This window comes from Mercenaria mercenaria, chromosome 4 (assembly GCF_021730395.1).
Source record: "Mercenaria mercenaria strain notata chromosome 4, MADL_Memer_1, whole genome shotgun sequence".
NCBI classification, from domain to species: domain Eukaryota; kingdom Metazoa; phylum Mollusca; class Bivalvia; order Venerida; family Veneridae; genus Mercenaria; species Mercenaria mercenaria.
The window spans coordinates 47,928,418-47,948,709 of NC_069364.1; the positions used below are offsets into that span (position 1 = coordinate 47,928,418).

At 34.7% G+C, this 20,292-nt stretch overlaps 1 protein-coding gene across 2 annotated transcripts in view; it reads right to left on the reverse strand.

Moving 5' to 3' along the window:
• The window catches only part of LOC123551605 (AT-rich interactive domain-containing protein 2-like), a 45,529-nt gene that overhangs the window by 23,502 nt on the left and 1,735 nt on the right, over positions 1–20,292 (reverse strand). For both annotated transcript variants that reach the window (XM_053541089.1, XM_045340647.2), the window contains exons 3-13: positions 13,810–13,907; positions 12,036–12,190; positions 11,376–11,594; positions 7,545–7,612; positions 7,110–7,176; positions 6,726–6,805; positions 4,030–4,106; positions 1,845–2,023; positions 1,491–1,700; positions 992–1,216; positions 302–392 (exon numbers count right to left, since the gene is read on the reverse strand). In XM_053541089.1, coding sequence (XP_053397064.1) covers positions 302–392; positions 992–1,216; positions 1,491–1,700; positions 1,845–2,023; positions 4,030–4,106; positions 6,726–6,805; positions 7,110–7,176; positions 7,545–7,612; positions 11,376–11,594; positions 12,036–12,190; positions 13,810–13,907 — 1,469 coding nt within the window. The remainder of the gene's footprint in view (positions 1–301; positions 393–991; positions 1,217–1,490; positions 1,701–1,844; positions 2,024–4,029; positions 4,107–6,725; positions 6,806–7,109; positions 7,177–7,544; positions 7,613–11,375; positions 11,595–12,035; positions 12,191–13,809; positions 13,908–20,292) is intronic.

A 20,292-nucleotide genomic window follows, 5' to 3' on the forward strand; every position in this document is an offset into this window, starting at 1 on the left:
CAGTCTGATCAAGATCTGCACTGTTCGCTATTCAGTCAGTATCATTTTGGTAAGCATCCCTTTTAACAGTTAGTGGTATTGTCCAAATTGAAAGATGGACAATTTCATTATAGAAATTTAGCAGGGTAAGGGTTAAGTCAGTTGTGGTGCAGTGGACAAGTCAGCTGCTCAAGCTGTGGGTCATGGTTCAAACTCACCAAAGTTTTCCCCCAGAAGCTGTATCAAGAATCAAGCTTTCTGCACTGATAACCAGCACAAAGTCTCTTCTTAAATCACACTAGAGAAGCTCAGATATATTTACCAGTTACAAGCAGTTGTTTCCATGGGCGACGGCTGTGCAGGAGTTTCTGGAACAACCTTCTCTCCTTTGTCATTAGACTGCTCAGAACTTTCTGTAATTCAAAAACCATGCATGTAAATCTGCTGTAAAATATTTGAGCCGTGCCATGGAAAAACCAACATAGTGGGTTTGCGACCAGCATGGATCCAGACCAGCCTGTGCATCCGCGCAGTCTGGTCAGGATCCATGCTGTTCGCTAACAGTTTCTCTAATTCCAGTAGGCTTTGAAAGCGAACAGCATGGATCCTGACCAGACTGCGCGGATGCGCAGGCTGGTCTGGATCCTTGCTGGTCGCATACCGACTATGTTGGTTTTCTCATGGCATGGCTCATTTATGGCCAACAACAACTTACATTTAAAGAAATAGATCAATATTACCAGATAAATCAGCCAGTATCTGTTTTGCTTCACGAAGAGAAAAGATCAGTTCAAATTTCCAAATTTCCATACACACTTGATTTCTGTATTTTGGAAGTGTAATATCTTTAATTTTAAAGCTTCAATTTGGAAAAAAATTAAATATAATACAATCATATGGAGACGAAGGTTAAAAAAGTTGTTACCTATTTTTTATCAACTCAACTAAGCTCTCATCATTTGAACTTTGTTAAACTGCTCACATTAATGTTGCAAAGTACAAACAAACTTACTCTTTAGTGAACTTGCATGGATCATAGACCCTTGCTGCCCTGGAGGCTGACTCTGTGACGGTTGAGGCGTGCCAGATCCCGGGGGCGGCCCTACAGCTGCTGGTACCCCCTCTGTGACCCCGCCTGTCAGGTGGGGTGGAGGGCAGTACTCTACCACTTTGATACCAATCAGTGAATTAGGACCGTAAGACTGAGCCTCCACTGTGATCAGTGACACCAATGTATCTATTAATAGAAACCAATCAAAACTCATTAGAAAGAAATGTTCACTCTACAATAACAATTTCAAACATACTGACTGAAAAGTGTAAATTGTCAAACAACTTGTTAACCATTTCATAAAATAAGAAACCTTCAATAACAATTACATCTGTTAATAGTCAAATGATACAATTTATTGCATTTCCAATGTATACAGAAAATATGAAATGTTTCAATCTATACAGGAGTAAAAGATAACTTTATCAACAAAAAGAATGTGCGGTAGTTTTTCCCTTACCAACAGTGTTTGAGACCTCTGCAATTTTACTGTTGGTTTCTTCACCTATCTCTGACAGTTGATAGAGAGCTTCGAGACTGTACACTATCAACTGTATATCTGATATGGTAAGATACTTGGCAATCTCCTCGTATATACTCGTGTCCAGTTTTTCCGAGATCACATACTCGTTCTCTTCTCGTTTGCTCAATTTGCTCACCATCTCTAAACCTGTAAATGATTTTAGTAAAAGGTATGATTTCTGTCTTTATATGCTACAGAGCTGAACAAGTTAAATATGCAAATGAACGTACAATAATATACATTGATGAACTTTTGTATTTGAAACAAGAACTACATGTAAGTTCAACAAACCTGTAACCACTGCAAATTTATCAGGAGATGTAATACAGTTCACAACAAGTGAGAGCAATGCCTTTGATTTGAAGGAATCTGTAGGATCCAATATGAATTGTGCTGCAAGGTTTCCCAGCGTGTCCAGTGCAAGTTGACGTAATGTTCCATAAGAACAATGTAAACATAGTAACAGGAATCTGAAAATGGTAATATTAAATTAGCATAATACACACAGAGGCAATGAAAGGCTACTACCAAAACATTTTTTTAAAATAGCATTTTTAACTAGAAGATGCTTTTGTAGAAAAGCGCATGTCTCCCCCAATGCATAGTCATATAGGCAAGAAGTCAAAAGGGGACATGAGCAAAAGTCAAAGAGACACTGATTGTCGGCTGCAATAGGGATCATCTACTTGGCATGGCCAATCATCCCACTTAGTTTCAATATTCTGGGCCTAGTGGTTCTCAAGTTATGAATTTGAAACGTTTTTTCATGTTCAATCCCTTGTGACCTTGACCTTTGATCGAGTGACCCCAAAATCAGTAGGGGTCATCTACTCTGCATGTCCAATCATCCTATTAAGTTTCAACCTTCTGTGTCAAGTGGTTCTCATTTTATTGACTGAGAAGTTTAACCCGTAATAGAGTACCTCCTTTTTTTTTCAAGAGTATTCAGGGGGGGGGGGGGGTTCAAGCCCCACTGGAACCAAAATTTTTTTTTTCCATATTTTTCTTTTTTCTAGTAAGTTTTTACTTCTTTCAAGACTTATTATGGATGTATTGTACGAAAGTGGAAAATTTTCATTTTATAAGCGATTTCTTGCTGTTCAAACAGTTAGACATCTTTAAAAATACTGAGTTACATGTGGTAAAAGTTCTCTATTTTGCCTTCATTCTTTAGAATACATATTGTGGAAGAAATGCAGGTAGGTTTTACTTCTGCCCAAGGTTATTTTTGAATGACGTGAGCAAATTTCAAAACAGACCCACAGGATTCGACCTTAATTTTTCAATGCTGGAGTTAGAATTCTGTCTCATTAAATCTGTTTACTTGAGGCACACTAGAAAAAATTTTATTTTGTGTTTTATAATTGTTTAACAATAGTTTGATGTTTCTTGTATCAAAATTAATGCTGTAATGAATTCTCTGCCAATGTTTTAGATAGTGGCCATCACACTGAAATTTGTCTCTACTTGATCTTGAGGAAATATCATGAATTATACAAAATTTACAACAAAACGGCAAGGTAAAGTTGTTTAAAATTTGCAACACAATGCGAAACATGGTCAACTTTAAGAATATACCAAGCCAGTGATTTTTTTTGCCCTTTTGGGAAAAGGTCCGGTACAGGATAAATTGGGGGAAATAGCGGGGTTTTTACTCATATTGGGAATTTTTATAGTTACTTAATAACATCATTTAGAATGCTTCTTCCTTTAATTCCATGTAAATATCATCAAACAAACTGTTTGAATGGTTAAATCATGGTGAATGTCAATGTAACTAAGTTTTCCTTCTGCAATCATCAAAATGCAAACTTAATTTGGTCATTTTTAGATGATAATTGGGAAAAAAGACTACATTTTTCAATTGGGAAAAGGTCCTTTTAGGGGTACTTTATAAAGAAGGAAAAAAATCGCTGCAAGCAAATGCTATTTTTTAAACATTACTATTAGGGGTCCAATACCTTAAGAAATTGCTTTTCTGGGTGCTTACTAAACTTTCTGCCTCAAAATTAATTGATTTCACACTAAACTAATCAAAAATATAGTAAGAGGAAAACTAATTAAACAGTAGTAGGTGATGGTTCTCTTAATGGAATCTGTGTAAATTTTACAGACTTTATGCTACTAAGAACATGCTAAGCACCCAGCTGTCCTATAATACAAGTCAACAGTAACATCCTGTCCATCTAATTGTAAAAACAAACAGTGCCACCTTATCTGATCTTCTCTTTTACATATACGAAATGCAAGAACCCAAAAACTAGCTAGTATTAAATACATAAACCTTTGTTAAATTGTTCCATATAACCTCATCATTATATCAGAATTTATTGGGCATTTTATTTCTTTAATCAGTTTTCCTGAAATCATACACAGAAAGATAAATCTATACAGCATTCTTAAAGTTTTATTGATGAATCAATACTGCGACAGTAATTTTAAAGATGCACTACGTAGGTAATGTTATAAAGATTACCTGAAGACAAGATTGTTGCTTGCTAGAAACTTCATATTATCCACATCAAATGATAAATTACGTATGATGATAGCAATCTGAAATACATAAAACACATCAACTCAGCAATCTAGAAATTATCATACAAACCTTTCAAATCTTTTAGCAATCTAAAAATCTGCAAATAAATCTTTAATAATAACCTGAAAACATTTTTTTGTAGTCAAATTATCATACAAATCCTCAAATATTTTTAGTAAGCCAAGTACTGTAAACCTAGAATTGTTTTCGCGCTTTTTAAATCAGCGCCTTTCGCTCGTAGTATATTTCCATGAAATTAAACAGCCACGAAAAGTTCTGATCTAACAAAAACGTAAAAGATTCTAGCTTCAGCTGAAACAGATCGCTATAAAATGGTTCTGTACTGGATATCTGTATATTAATAACTCAAATCCTAGTACCATAATTATATAAAATGAGTGCACAAATCCGCATTATTTCAATTGATTGACAAGTTATTTCTGTATGATGTAAGAGCCTTTTCAATTGATCTATCAGGTAAACATTGGATAAAATCAATATGCATCAATTGAACGACAGATGCATGTAATTTGTAGTCGGCAGCCAATACAATATATTATTTGTAAGTAAAATAGTGTGTCTATTTCTGCTAAGTGTGGTTTACTCGCCTAACAAAAGATACTGCTTTAAATGGCAAACAAATGACAGTGTAATAACAGCAATTTATTGACTGTCAAAAATCGGGGGGGGGGGGGGGGGGGGGGGGTTGGGGGGATGAATAACCGTTGATATGGATGAAAAGGATTGGGGAGCATTTATAAGTAAAGGGTACAATAAAACTGAACGTTATCTAGAATACTTTAAATGTAACTATGCTGAGATACTAAATATGTACACTTGCGACTTCAATTTCGCGGGATTCGCGATGGATATGATTCCGCGAAAATGTCCACGTTTTGCAAAACGAGAAATATAGTATCTGCAAACATTTCTAGGTTTACAGTTATTAGATTTGTCAATAAATCTTCAGCATGGTTAATGATCTGACAACAGCAATTTTTATTTCTATGAAACAGGGTTATTAGCACTAACCAAAAATAGAACTTTGTGTGTCAAATTATATTTGGATTTCAAGAGCTATTAAAGACTTCTTAAAGAAAGTGTCTCATTGCAAGAAACGCTTAAACTCAATATAAGCAAAATACTTTCGGTTATTATTTAGTAACACCAATAAAATTTCTAAGTAGAAAAAGGGACATGACTGTAACAAGAGGGTCATGATGACCCTGGATCACTCACCTGAGTAATATGAGCTATATGTTTCAAAGATCAAACTGATGGTAAAATATTAAGTCAGTAGGTCACATTCATGGTGAATGACATTCAGTTTTACGACTGGTGTGCAAAACTGTATATGTCATCAAAATTTCAAGGCAGTGTCTTAAAAAACAAGAAAGTAGGTCAGTAGGTCAAGGTCACAGTCAAGTGACATCATATTACTTGAGGTCATCAGGTAATTATTATTAAACGGTCTTGGAAATAGGATCAAATGATCTTTTAAGTATTTTTTCCAATATAACTCACATAGTAACTAAGTGACCCCAGGGCGGGGCCTCTTTTAACCACAGGGGCATAATTTGAACAATTTTGGTAGAGGACTACTAGACAATGCACCATACCAAATATCAAAAGCATAGGTCATATGGTTTCGTACAAGAAGATTTTTAAAAAAAAATTCTATAGTCTATATAAAACTTTGGACCCCCAGGGCAGGGCCTCTTTTCACCCCAGGGGTACAATTGGAACAATTTTGGTTGAAGACCATAAGACAATGCTACAAACAAAATATCAAAGGTCTAAGTGTTGTGGTTTCAGACAAGAAGATTTTTAAACTTTTTTTCATATATTATAAGTCTGTGTAAAACTAGGGACCCCCGGGGTGGGGCCATATTTGACCCTAGAGGGATAATTTGAACAATCTTGGTAGAGGACCACTAGATGATGCTACATACCAAATATCAAAGCCCTAGGCCGTGTGGTTTTGTACAAGAAGATTTTCAAAGTTTTCCCTATATAAACCATGTGACCCCTGGGGCGGGGCCATATTTGACCCTAGGGGGATTTTTTGAACAATTTTGGTACAGGACCACCAGATATTAAAGCCCTAGGCCCTGTGGTTCTGAACAAGATTTTTAAAGTTTTTCCTTTCGGTTGCCATGGCAACCAGAGTTCTGCATGGAATTCAATTCTTTGAACAATTTTGAAAGGCGGCCGTCCAAGGATCATTCTTGTGAAGTTTGGTGTAATTCTGCCCAGTGGTTTTCAAGACGATTTTTTTAGAAAATGTTGACGGACGCACGATGCACATTGAGTGGTCACAATAGCTCACCATGAGCCTTTGGCTCAGGTGAGCTAAAAATACAAGTAAGAGTTATTGAACTTCCACTTTGTTAAGTCAGATCATCACAATAAGTAAGTGTAAGCAGTTTCAATCTATTCCCTTACATGGATACCGAGATACCAGCTTACAAATAAAACTCAACCTAAGTGGGTCTTTAATGCAGACGCTGACAAAAGTGCAATAATACCTCTACCTATTCTTCTAACAGTCAGCTAATTGAGCATATACTTTTTATCACAAGGGTAATATTTTCTTTCATCCGGCAACATCAAGATACATTTAAAGGTTAACAAACCTGTGTTATTCTAATGCCCTCTTTATCCTCCACTCCCAAATTCCTGCCAAGCTGTAACATTTCCTTTCCCACAAAATTTCCTACAAGAAGTAAATATCATTTTAACATACTTACACCAGTTCACTGTTACCTAGTGTAACATATTCAATACAAAATTATTTATGTCTACATATTTCTTCGTATTACGCACTACAATGTAATCTTTCAAAACAAGCATTTCTCTGAATTTCATTTCATCAACATGTAATGAAGAGAATGTTTATTATATAACTGATACTTCAACTACATACAAATTGTTCACAATTACCATAAATATGCAGTTAAAACTCGGACATGACTTTAAAAGGATTGAAGTATTTTGTTAGTTATTCTAAAACAACTTACTGGAATCTTTGCGAGTAAATGAGATCAGTTCTCTAGCTTCTTCATCATTAACTGTGTCATACCAAAACTGAAATAGACCAGCAAGTGCATAATGAAGTCATTATGAATTTCAAAAATTTCAGTATCAATATATACCGTATTTAATGTGATATAACAATACATTTGATGACTTAAATATCTTAAATGAACTACAGGCAAATTTCAAAATGGCTCAATACCCAACAGCTTCCAACATTAAATATTTCTTGCTAGACTGGATCACTAAGACTGGTTTCCAATGGCAACAGAACGTGATTTCTGAGAAAAATGTGCCTCTATATATTCATATTATTCAATGGCATGCTAATTTCAAACAAAACTTTGATGATAAAGTGAGACTAAAAATATCTATGTTTCTCTATATAAGGACATATTTATTAACAAGTATCACCTTACCCTAATAAATTCACGATCTGAATTTTTTCTCCAACCATTTTCGTATAACTTTTCCATGGCTATGTCCCCTAAAAAAGTAATGTTCAGTTGTGATTGTATTAAAATATCTTCTTTAACACATTAATGAATGAAGTCTCTTTAAACTGATAGTGAATATAAAATTATCATTCCTGACCATCCTTATACATCCCATGGCTATAGGTTGAAAAAAAATCATCAGACTGTTCTTTATTTCATAAACCATCCACGAACTTGTTAAAGGTATTTTGAAATTTACCAGAATATCACTTTGTATCATATCTAGTCTAGTGGTTAAGGTGTCGGCCGCTCAACCTGGGCATCGTGGGGTCGAGCCCTACTGGGGTCACGACCCTGACTTCTCATATGACACCAGTACTGGTTTTTCCAGGAAGCACTCCAAAGTGGTTCAAATAAGCTTTAAGCTTTCATCACAATCGAGCAAAAATAAATTAGTATAAACTAAATTACTGCCCTGTCATTATTGCATAACATGCAACAGCAGCACACAGATTTCGATGGAATGCTATGTACACATAAACGCAGTAGAGTAAACAGAAAGTGCAATGCTACTGATAAAGGGCACAAGGTATAGGAGAAAAAATTGGGACTCTTTTATCTGGACTACTTGACTAGACAGGGTTGTTTTATTTCCTTCATAATAGGGACTGTTAATAGGCCCCTTCCCCTCAGAAAATTTCTGTTTTCCCCAAAAACTGACTTTACATCAGGATTTATTCCCTTTGCCCAAATATCTAATTTTAGCTATTTTTTCTGCAAATCCCAGGCCTGGGCCCCTTCCCCTCCTGGTAAAACAAGAGGACCATGATGGTCCTGAATCGCTCACCTATCCCAACATGACCCAGTGTTGAACTGAGTATGACATCGTTATTTCTATTATTTGACATAGCGACCTAGTTTTTGAGGATATGTGACCTAGATATCATCAAGATAAAAAATTCTGACCAATTTTCATGAAGATCCATTGAAAAATATGACCTCTAGAGAGGTCACAAGGTTTTTCTACTATTTGACCTAATGACCTAGTTTTTGAAGGCACGTGACCCACTTTTGAATTTGACCTAGATATCATCAAGGTGAACATTCTCACCAATTTTCGTGAAGATCTCATGAAAAATATGGCCTCTAGAGAGGTCACAAGGTTTTTCTATTTTTCGACCTACTGACCTAGTTTTTGACCGCACATGACCCAGTTATGAACTTTACCTAGATATCATCAAGCTGAACACTCTCACCAATTTTCATGAAGATCCATTGAGAAATATGGCCTCTAGAGAAGTCACAAGGCTTTCTATTTTTAGACCTACTGACATAGTTTTTGACCCCACGTGACCCATTTTCGAACTTGACCTAGATATCATCAGGATGAACACTCTGACCAATTTTCATGAAGATCTATTGAGAAATATGGCCTCTAGAGAGGTCACAAGGTTTTTCTATTTTTAGATCTACTGACCTAGTTTTTGATCCCACGTGACCCAGTTTCAAAACTGACCTAGATATCATCAAGCTGAACACTCTCACCAATTTTCATGAAGATCTCATGAAAAATATGGCCTCTAGAGAGGTCACAAGGCTTTTCTATTTTTAGACCTACTGACCTAGTTTTTGACCGCACGTGACCCAGTTTCAAAACTGACCTAGATATCATCAAGCTGAACACTCTCACCAATTTTCATGAAGATCCATTGAGAAATATGGCCTCTAGAGAGGTCACAAGGTTTTTCTATTTTTAGATCTACTGACCTAGTTTTTGACCACACGTGACCCATATTCGAACTTGACTTAGATATCATCAATGTAAACATTCTGATCAATTTTCATGACGATCTCTTGAAAAATATGGCCTCTAGAGAGGTCACAAGGTTTTTCTATTTTTAGACCTACTGACCTAGTTATTGACCGCATGTGACCCAGTTTCAAACCTGACCTAGATATCATCAAGATGAACATTCTAATTTTCATAAAGATCCCATGAATAATATGGCCTCTAGAGAGGTCACAAAGTTTTTCTATTTTCAGACCTACTGACCTAGTTTTTGACCGCACGTGACCCAGTTTCGAACTTGACCTGGATATCATCAAGTTGAACATTCTGACCAATTTTCATGAAGATCCATTGAGAAATATGGCCTCACAGGAGGTCACAAAGTTTTTCTATTTTTAGACCTACTGACCTTGTTTTTGATGGCACGTGACCCAGTCTCGAACTTGACCTAGATACCATCAAGTTGAACATTCTGACAAATCTTCATGAAGATCTCATGAAAAATATGGCCTCTAGAGAGGTCACAAGGTTTTTCTATTTTTAGACCTACTGACCCAGTTTTTTACCGCACGTGACCCAGTTTCGAACTTGACCTAGATATCATCAAGATGAACATTCAGACCAACTTTCATAAAGATCCCATGAAAAATGTGACCTCTAGAGTGGTCACAAGCAAAAGTTTACGCACGCACGCACGGACTGACGGACGGACGACGGACGCCACGCGATCACAAAAGCTCACCTTGTCACTTTGTGACAGGTGAGCTAAAACAAGAGCACCGCCTTGCGGGTGCTGACGCTCATCTAATTTTTTTTGTATAATAGAAATATTGTCCTACCCATGATTTTCTAAGTCTAAAAAGGGCCATCATTCTTGCAAAAAGCAGGATAGAGTTATGTTTCTTGATGTACAGTGTCCACTTATGATTGTGAAAAACTGTTGCAAGTTTTAAAGAAATAGCTTTGATAGTTTATGAGAAAAGTTGCCTTAAACATAATACTCAACCAAGAAAATGATTTTCTAAGTCCAAAAGGGGCAATAATTATTGCAAAAAGCAGGATGGAGTTATGTTGCTTGCTGTACAGGGTCAGCTTATGATGGTGAACAAGTGTTGCAAGTTTCAAAGCAATAGCTTTGATAGTTTAAGAGAAAAAGTTGACCTAAACATAAAACTTAACCAAGAAATCTGATATTTTCTAAGTCCAAAAGGGGCCATAAATCTTGCAAAAAGCAGGATGGAGTTATGTTTCTTGCTGTACAGGGTCAGCTTATGATGGTGAACAAGTGTTGCAAGTTTTAAAGCAATAGCTTTGATAGTTTAGGATAAAAGCTGACCTAAACATAAAACTTAACCAAGAAAACTGATTTTCTAAGTCCAAAAGGGCAATAATTCTTGCAAAAAGCAAGATGGAGTTATGTTTCTTGATGTACAGGGTCTGCTTATGATGGTGAACAAGTATTCCAAGTTTCAAAGCAATAGCTTTGATAGTTTAGGAGAAAAGTTGACCTAAACATAAAACTTAACCAAGAAATCTGATATTTTCTAAGTACAAAAGGGGCCATAAATCTTGCAAAAAGCAAGATGGAGTTATGTTTCTTGCTATACAGGGTCAGCTTATGATGGTGAACAAGTCTTCCAAGTTTCAAAGCAATAGCTTTGATAGTTTAGGAGAAAAGCTGACCTAAACATAAAACTTAACCAGGCAACGCCGACGCAGACGCTGACGCCGACACCGACGCCGACAACCGCTCAAGTGATGACAATAACTCATCATTTTTTTTCAAAAAATCAGATGAGCTAAAAAAGCCCTGCTAGACTTGCATGTAGGCTTTCATTTGAAATGGATGTGGTAAGCCGTAATACACAAGTTTCAGGGTTTCTTGAAACATTTTTCAGTGTTGGATAAAGGACCTGATTTTTTAAAAACTTTGAAAATGTTGTTCAGGCACTTTTAATGAATTTCTTCAGAGGCCAATATTTTAAAATCTCTTTCAACAGTGGCAAGCCATAAGCAGGACAAACCTTCTTCAAATATTCCGATATGAGCAAGCAACAATTCTGTGAGTACTGCACACTTGTCCAGACGTAGTGTATGTTTACTCTCATTTGACAATAATGTGCAAACATTGATGACAAAATCCACTTCATTAGGTAGACCAGACAGCAGGGCTTTCTCCAATTTATCATAGTCACTGTGTTTGGCATATTTTGTACATAATCCAAATCCACCACGAAGATTAGCTGAAATTCAAAATTAACATACTCCCGTTCAATATCAATTAACTTCTAACAATGCCACAAAGTATAGGGATATTGTTCTATAAACAGATTTGCCTGTAAAAACATTTTCTTTGCAATACTTTATGTACATAAACATGACTGAAAGGAATCAGCTGAAACTGAAGGTACATAAAATTTTCAGCTGCAGTGGCCTCCCTTAGTCTACAAAATATGAATAAATGATATGCCATTAATCTATCAACATGTGCATCAAACATTAAAGACACTTCAAGATTTTTTAGCCCTGTCCTCGAGTTTTGTTCACTAAGAGAACACTGGTCAACAAACAAATCTTTATTTTTTGTTTAGCATGAACAGTAACTAAGACTCTTAACCTGTGAATTTTACTATTAAGTAAGCTATAATGTAACCTATAACTTCAGAATTCATCCGTTTACGTACCAGCCACATCATGCTGCGCATGGTTGTATGTTAGAGGTACATTATACTGAGGCCCACAGTGCTTCTTTCTTATGGGCCCTTCATCATCTCGTCGTGTGTCCACTGTTTTTGGATCCTCACCAAGAAAATGGATCTGTTCATATATATTTAGGTATCTGAAATGAATTTTAAACGGTAATTAACTTACAGGAATCTTTCAGATAAAATCTTATCCACTGGGCCTTTATATATATCTTTTGTTTGCCTAATGAGTCTATGTCGGATCTACAAAAGAATGTTTAGTGGTATCAAAGAACAGTTTTAGTAGTTTTTATAGTGAAGTTAACATCAATACAGACAAGCAATTAAGAAAAGTGGAATTTTTTTTTTACAAAAGAAATTCTAAAACTTAACAGCACAAGGTTAAAAAGGGAGTGTCAATTTGAGAGCATATTGCCTTTAGATTTAATGATGTAAAATTGATTTTCTCTGGTTATGTTACTCCATAAAGCATGTTTATTGCCAATTACTGTGCACATACAGAGTTTACAGAACCTGGCGATAATTTTTCAAAGTATGGCTTATTTTAAGGTTAAGAAAAGTAAATGATTGAGTTCACCATGTAAAAGGCATATAATTTCATAAAATGCAGGTTAGTTTTAACATGGCCGTATCGAGTCTGAATGACAGTATTGATGTACATTAATTAATTAGGAAACACTCAACACCTTCAAACCTTGCTTTTTTCGCATTTTCTTTACCATTTTATGCAAAAAAACTATAAAGTTAAATCTATACCTACATTCTGTTGCATTGTCTTAATCTGACATTATTTTATGTTGTTATTTTTTAAAAACAACCATAGGTTTAATATCTCCACTTTCGGAAAGGCAAAGTATTTAGAAACTTGTATTTTCATACAGTAATTATATCAATTCAAAATAACACAGACTATCTCAATGAATGATGTTTTAATGTTCATAGCAGACCTACAAAAAATGCATAAACCAAACTGTATTAAAATCTTACTTTAGATGAAAACACATGATAACAATACCCATCAAGCTGTTATAACCGTGAAAAAAAACCCTCGAATTATAATTATGTTAACATTATTTACACAGATGTAAAGAATAATTCATACCACGCTGGTTATTTAAGTGGTAAAAATTAATGATATTGGATACACTCAAATGACTTTACGAAAGAAAGCCAGCGTTTAAACCTACCATAAAAATATTTTCTTGTAAAAAATTTTACCAGACCAAATAATATTTTACCAGACATGCCAGGCTGTCAAACACATTTTGGGAGCTCTTGGCAATCAGATTTTTAAAAGGGTTATGCCTATATGATGACTATTATTAAAGTCAATGCAAACAAAAAATATCAACAAAGTGAGAATCAGACAGTGTCTATGTATGAAGTCATTCTTGTAGCCTGTAAAGAAAAACGAAATAAATAGCTGGTTAAAAGTAGGAAGAATGTATCATACTATTAATAATTAATGCATTTAATACAGCTAAAAGTAAGAAGAGCCATCTCATGAACTGGTTAACATGCAAAAGCTATTGTGTCAGATTCAGACACCAACAAATGGGTGACAACTAAAGCCTAACTATTTGAAAATTACAAATACTTGAAACTAAAAGCCCATTAATAAGTTTTGATATAGTTTTTGACAGACTTGCTTCCACTCTTTTTTGTCAGGTCTTTTTTATACTGTGGCACACAACTAGAGGAATACAGGTATCCATAAAATACTAGTGCAGGGGGAACAGAAGTATCTACAAACCTGATATAAATATGTTTTACAGCCTGGTCAGCATTTAAACAAGCAATAGGAAGTCCAAGTTCTTCTAAAACCTCATTCCACTGTTCATTTTCTGTAACCTGAAAATATACAAGCAATAACAATTGCTACCATATACAGAAATTCATTATTAACTCTAATATTAAAGCTTCACTTTCCTTATTAATCCTTGATTGCACAACCATTAAACAAGAAACTATATACATTTGTACTAATGGGCCTATTGACTAACCCTCACCCTGCTAAATTTCTATAATGAACTTGTCCATCTTTCAATTTGGACAGTGCCATTAACTACTAAAAGTGGTACTAACCTAAAAGATACTAAATGGCGAACAGTGCAGTCTTGATCAGATTGCACGGATGTGCAGGCTGATCATGACCCACACTGGTCACAAAGGCAGAATCAATTGTGTCCAGCATGATAATGGCTGAGGTAAATCAAAGGTAAATGTTATGATCCTTTGTAAACATCTATTAAAACATTTTTCATTCTACCAAAGTACAAAATTTCTGTAAACATTTATATAAACATTATACTTTCATTTTTTACTTCAAGGTACTGGCGTAAAATCTTGTAACTGATACTTTCTGTATGCTTTTATTCAGACCCCTCAAAACTGTTATCAACAATGAATGTACTTGTATAAACAAAAATGATTTATGATGCTCACATTCAAATAAACTTTCATTTCAAACACTGCAATATAAAGTTTTATCATTTTATCTGTAATAGCAATGTAAGTATAATTTTCCTGGAGAAATCCATCATAATGTTTTACACTTGCAGCTCATCACATTTATTGTAACATTAGCAATAAATCTGATATAAAACCAGAGAAATGTGCATAAATTCCCCAGGAATTTTTTCCCCCAATGAATTTATGAATATATTCAAATAACTCGGTCTCTTCAAAGATCATTATATTTGCCAGCTAGGTCTGAACAAAGATAAATGCTATGGCTATTGTTGGGAGTAAGCGAGGTCAAAACAGCAGAGACAACACCGTGATTTTACTGTTAAAAACATCCAATAACTATCTCGCCTTTGTCGGTATTGATTTATCCGCGTATAAAACCACATACTTGAATTACATTTTGTGACATATGGAGTGTGACTTGAAACGAAGGACAAGTTTTTGCATGTAAAATGAGAAGATTTCAAAATATTCTTTTCACAAAAAAAGAAACTTCACCGAAATGTTCTTTGCATGTGCATCAAAGGGTAAAAAAGTGCATGAAAAGCTTTAAATCCTGCTTTACTATGTAAACTCTCTCCTAAAATTCAGCATTTGCTTAAACAATTTCAATACACTTTCAGAGACATGAGGTATTCATTTATAATGAAACATTAAAACATCAAATATTTACCTGGTTTCAACTTTAATATAAAAAAAACAACTCAAACATTAATTTAAAACCCCAACTTAAATATACTTATTTACATATCAAAATAACTTGAACCACTCAAAAGTTAACCGTAGCTCTTGGACATCTTTTTTGCACTGTGACCAAGACCAGATATAACTCCCCTTATTTTGCTCAAGTCGTAAAAAACACAAATAAATTGAACCGACATTTCTCACAGTTTTGTTAACTATATATGATGAATACTTCCAAGAGATTTCTGACCAGATATTAATGTGTGTGTGTGTGTGTGGGGGGGGGGGGGGTCAAATTTTGCACTTATCTAGATTATCACCATTACATGATCCATGATGCCTCTTTTCTGATCAATACTACCAAGAACAAATTTTTGGGGTTGTGTCTTGCAAATACATTTTCCCATTTTCTCATGCCGCTTTTACAACAGAAACTCTCTATGTAATTCCAAACATATAACCAACCATGACATCTATTTATGTATCAAAACTACCAGCAATGAACAACATGTTGTCAGTCAACTTGTAATACTTAAAGTCTAAACTATTGCAAAACATCACTACAGCAAATCAATAGAAAAATGGATGGATTACAAAAATAACATCAAAGCTAGTCTCCAGAGATAGATACTTCATTAAGAGCAAAATCTAGGAGTCCGAGTGCCTACATGAACATTTCTTTTTGCCGACAAAGAAACTTCCAAGGTGTTATTAAGGTTGTGCCTTAATTAGAATTGTTGTATGTCACACCTTAAAGAACCAGGCGAGAAGGAAGGTTCATAAACTATTCGACCGATTAGGCATGGATTATTGGACTAAAGTCAAAGTATATTACAATAAATAGTGTTTCTCTTTTCGCTAAAAATCCATCTTGTTAATCCAGATTAAAGGTACTTGTCACTTAACTAGACACCAGTAACTTCCATTTAATTTTAAACCAATTGTAGAAGCTGTTAACTAAAAGAGACATCCGTCCTTTTGTCAAGGTAAAAATCAGAGACTCAAAACATTAAGTGCAACACAATATATAACATAAATTGAATGTTTTTTGCAACAGCTTTACTTCATCGTTTCATTTACAAAATTGTGACTGTTCAAGTTTTTGCACATTTGATTAATATAATATTCATGCCTGTAATAAATTTGCAAGTCAACACAACTTGCTATTCTTTGCTTTTAGAAAGCCTTGGCCGTTTCACATCAACAAGAGATGACATAAAGAAATGTTTTGAAGTCAGAACATTTGCAGAAACTGGGTTCTAACATTAACATCAGTCTGGAAACCTTGATCTAAACAAATACAGGCCTTGTTCATTTGGAGGACTTATACTCCCGTATTAGCCATTCATAGGAGCTTAAGCAGAACCATACTGAGTTTGAACCAGCAACATCCAGACTGAGGGGCTGACAATTTATCCATTAGACCATTTACAGAACTTCTTAATTCAGACTTCTAACTTGTTTACAATCAGACCTTTCTTCATCATTTAGGGAATGTCATCAACACCGAAGGACTGAAAAACTGTAAATCATCTTATTTATGATGTACTGAAATCCTAATAGAAAATATACTAAGAATTTTCTGAATAGCATTTGGAAATGTGAGATGGCATTTTCATCATTACTTAATTGTAAATACAAATGTATTGTTTAAGTTTTACCAAAATATGTATGTTTTCAAAGTAGCAAACCTCTTGCAAAATGACAAATCCCTAAACATTTGCAATCATTTTGGAAAATTTTGAAGTTTAGAACATCATTCTTTTTTTTTTGCTTTTGGAACAGGAGGTAAATTTAAGGAAACAGCACTGTCCATGCATAGGAATTCGTACATAATATCATTCATCGCAATTCCATTTAATATGATGTAAACATTCAATTTGCAAATATGTTTCTAAAACACAATATTACGATACTCAAAAAAGTGCAAAAAACAAACAAATGCAATCATACCTGCGAGAGCAGGCACTGTTAAAATACTAGAGTTATATCACCGAACAACTACAGAAAGCCAATACTGTTCTACTACTAGCCTCGGCCAAGTAAAGACATTATATGCAAACTTATCAATGTATACACCACCACACAGTCTGGATTTTCCACTGCTACTATTTATAGCAATACTATGCTTCACTGATAAGACTGGAAGTCAATAATCAATGCATTGCTCTACTCTAGTTTATTTAAAGTAACAGGGATTTTCACTATGACCTAAATACCTTGTGGTAAGACAGGCATGTTTACTATATTTATGTGTAAAGTACATGTAGTGTAAGATACACACAAACATTTCATGCTTCACTCGCCCATCTCTCCCAACTTTGAAAGACTACCATCTCTCAAATAAGGCCACAATACTCAAAGCAGAAGTTTTTTTACATAGTATTTCACATAAACAAGAGGGCCAAGACGGCTCTTTGCTGCTCAACCGATCCTACTGTTAACCTTGAGAATATATCATAAAACACTTAATCATAAATAACATCCAGCAAATCATCAAAGAGAAATGGTCAAAAGTTAAAACAATCTTTACCTCTGCCTGTCCCTAAAAAATGCCAAGCAAAACTATTTGAACAAACTTGAAAGGACCCAAAATCTATGCTGTAGACTACATCTGGTGAAGATCCATCAAGTATTTCATCTATACTGTTTAAAGGCTTTTTCTAGCTTTAGCCTAATCAGCCAAGTGAACCATCTTAACAAATGTCAACAGAAGACCTTACAACAGTACAGAACAAGTTACATGTATGTGAAGATCCATCAACAAGTTCATGGGAACATAATTCTAAATGCTTTCTTCTTCTAGTTCTTGCTCTTGTGGCCCTAAGAACAGGAGAGGATGCTAGAGAACAACTTTGGTGAAGATCTATAAAGCTTTAAGCCTTTTCACGAGAAAAAATAAGTTTAATGGGAAAGGCTTCTTATGTTTGCCCTACCAGATATGTCTTCTGTAATCATTTAAAGAGAACCTTAAAAATCAGCTTAAAATATAAAAGCTATGAACAGGTTTTTGTGGCAATGTAACTTTTAGTGGCTGCCTCAATACTTAGGCATTTTAATATTAGGCCTTCTTTTTTAGGTTTTTCCTATTTTCAGCTCTTGCTACTCCAGTAAAGAACCAGTCTGAATTATTTCAACAATTTCAAAGAGGATTGTTCAAAGCAGAGACAGACTTAAGTTTGGTGAGGATTTATCAAATATGCTATTTAAAAGATTTTTTTCTAGTTTCGAATATGGTGGCTCTTAAAACAGCCAAACGAACCATCTGAACAAATTGTAGCGCTAATAGCCTAGGACCTTACAAGAATGCTGCAGACCTAGTTAAGAGAAGATTCTGCAAGGGTTCAACAAAAGATGGTGTTCAAAGATTTATCTACCTTTAGGTCTGGAGACCAAATGAAACCATTTGAACAAAGTTTAAAGAGGTCATGGATGCTGCTGAAAAAGTTTGTTCAAGATTTATCATGTGGCTCGTAACAAAAAGTCATTTAAAGTAAAAAGCATTAAACACTCGACAATGGTCACAGCGTCATCGTAACAGCTCACCTTGGACATTTGGTTCAGCTCAGGTAAAAAAACTACCTTAGAGTACAAATTCCTTAGACATTGCTAATATGCACAGATCTCACTTCTAGACAGACAGGACTGACAGGGACGTTTACGTTAATAACTGTATTTAAATTAGCTATCTAAATTTGACACAGCAAGAGGATTGCCCTGGAATTCTTCTGAGAATCAATAAAAGTAGAGAAAACAAACATTTTTGCTGAAGTCTGCCCTAGACTTCCTTAAAAAAACGGTTCTGTCTTGATGTTGTTTTTTTTTCAATTTCCTACATCCTTGCATTTCTGTGTGTCCACAGTTAATAATTATACATTTGGGTATGTATCAGTAGCTTGTTTCGAGATCTGAAACCATAGCTTGGCATATACCCATTGATTTGTGCATGTCATGCATAATACCAATGTTCTGAACAACCTTAGTACTTAAAACATTAATAATTCATGTTTTTCTAATATATATAATATATATCATTGAAATTTTCAATGAGCAGTAGATTTCTCTTTTATTAAATACAGTGTTAGGAGAACATTTAAAATCTAGATGGCCTCTATTTGGTTAAGAAAGTACCTTTCACTGAGTGAACACCAGACTGAATATCTTCATGAATGATATGGTCACTTCCCAAATATATTTCACATTAATATTACTACTTCAATTGTTCACTGAAATACTTCATTACTTGTGTTCAAGTTATTACTGGTATTCAATACTATTATAGCATTAAATAAACAAGTTTCCTGTCAGATCAATTGTTTTTTTGGAAATTGATTTAAAGCATTACTTAAGTAAGTTGTACTTAGTCTAAATAATAGGAGCTTTAGCTTGACAGCAGCTGTCACTTCAGATGTATAGCTGACAACTATTAAATATCAGATCATTAAATAAGCCATGCTGATAAGCCAATCGAGTATGGCTTACAATATATTCAAGCATTCAAAACCAGTTTTCGGACTGTAAAATTCTTTTTTTCTTGATATACCATTTAACTGAAAATCTAAAGACATTCTCTGACGTTGAAATATTGCCTGCATTGCCTTATATTTAAATTTTTGCGCCCTCCATTAACTCAGCCATTTTGAGACATTTCTGGGTATTACTGGTAATCGCTATTCCTGGTACTCGTCTCTACTGGTACTGATGATAAACTCGGACAAAAAATGAGGTTTTTTACCTGTAACTTTTTTAATTCTGCAAACTGTTATCAATGGTTGGTATCAAAATAAAGCTTAACAATTGCTGAAAAATTGACATAACTTAAGATTTATATTCAGTAAGCAAACTCGCACAAAGTGAGGTCCTGAAAGGGATATGTAAAATGGTGACTGTACGAATGTTGACTGATGATAAATTCGACCACTGAAATCATTTACAAAATTTTCTCCATAGTCATGATAGTATTATATTGAAACTTTCCCAAAAATGCTGCAACACTTATTCCGGATCAAGTAATGAAATGTGACCCAATATCAGGCCTTCATGTGTTGACACTGACTGAGCATGTGCAAGAAACATCCTCTTC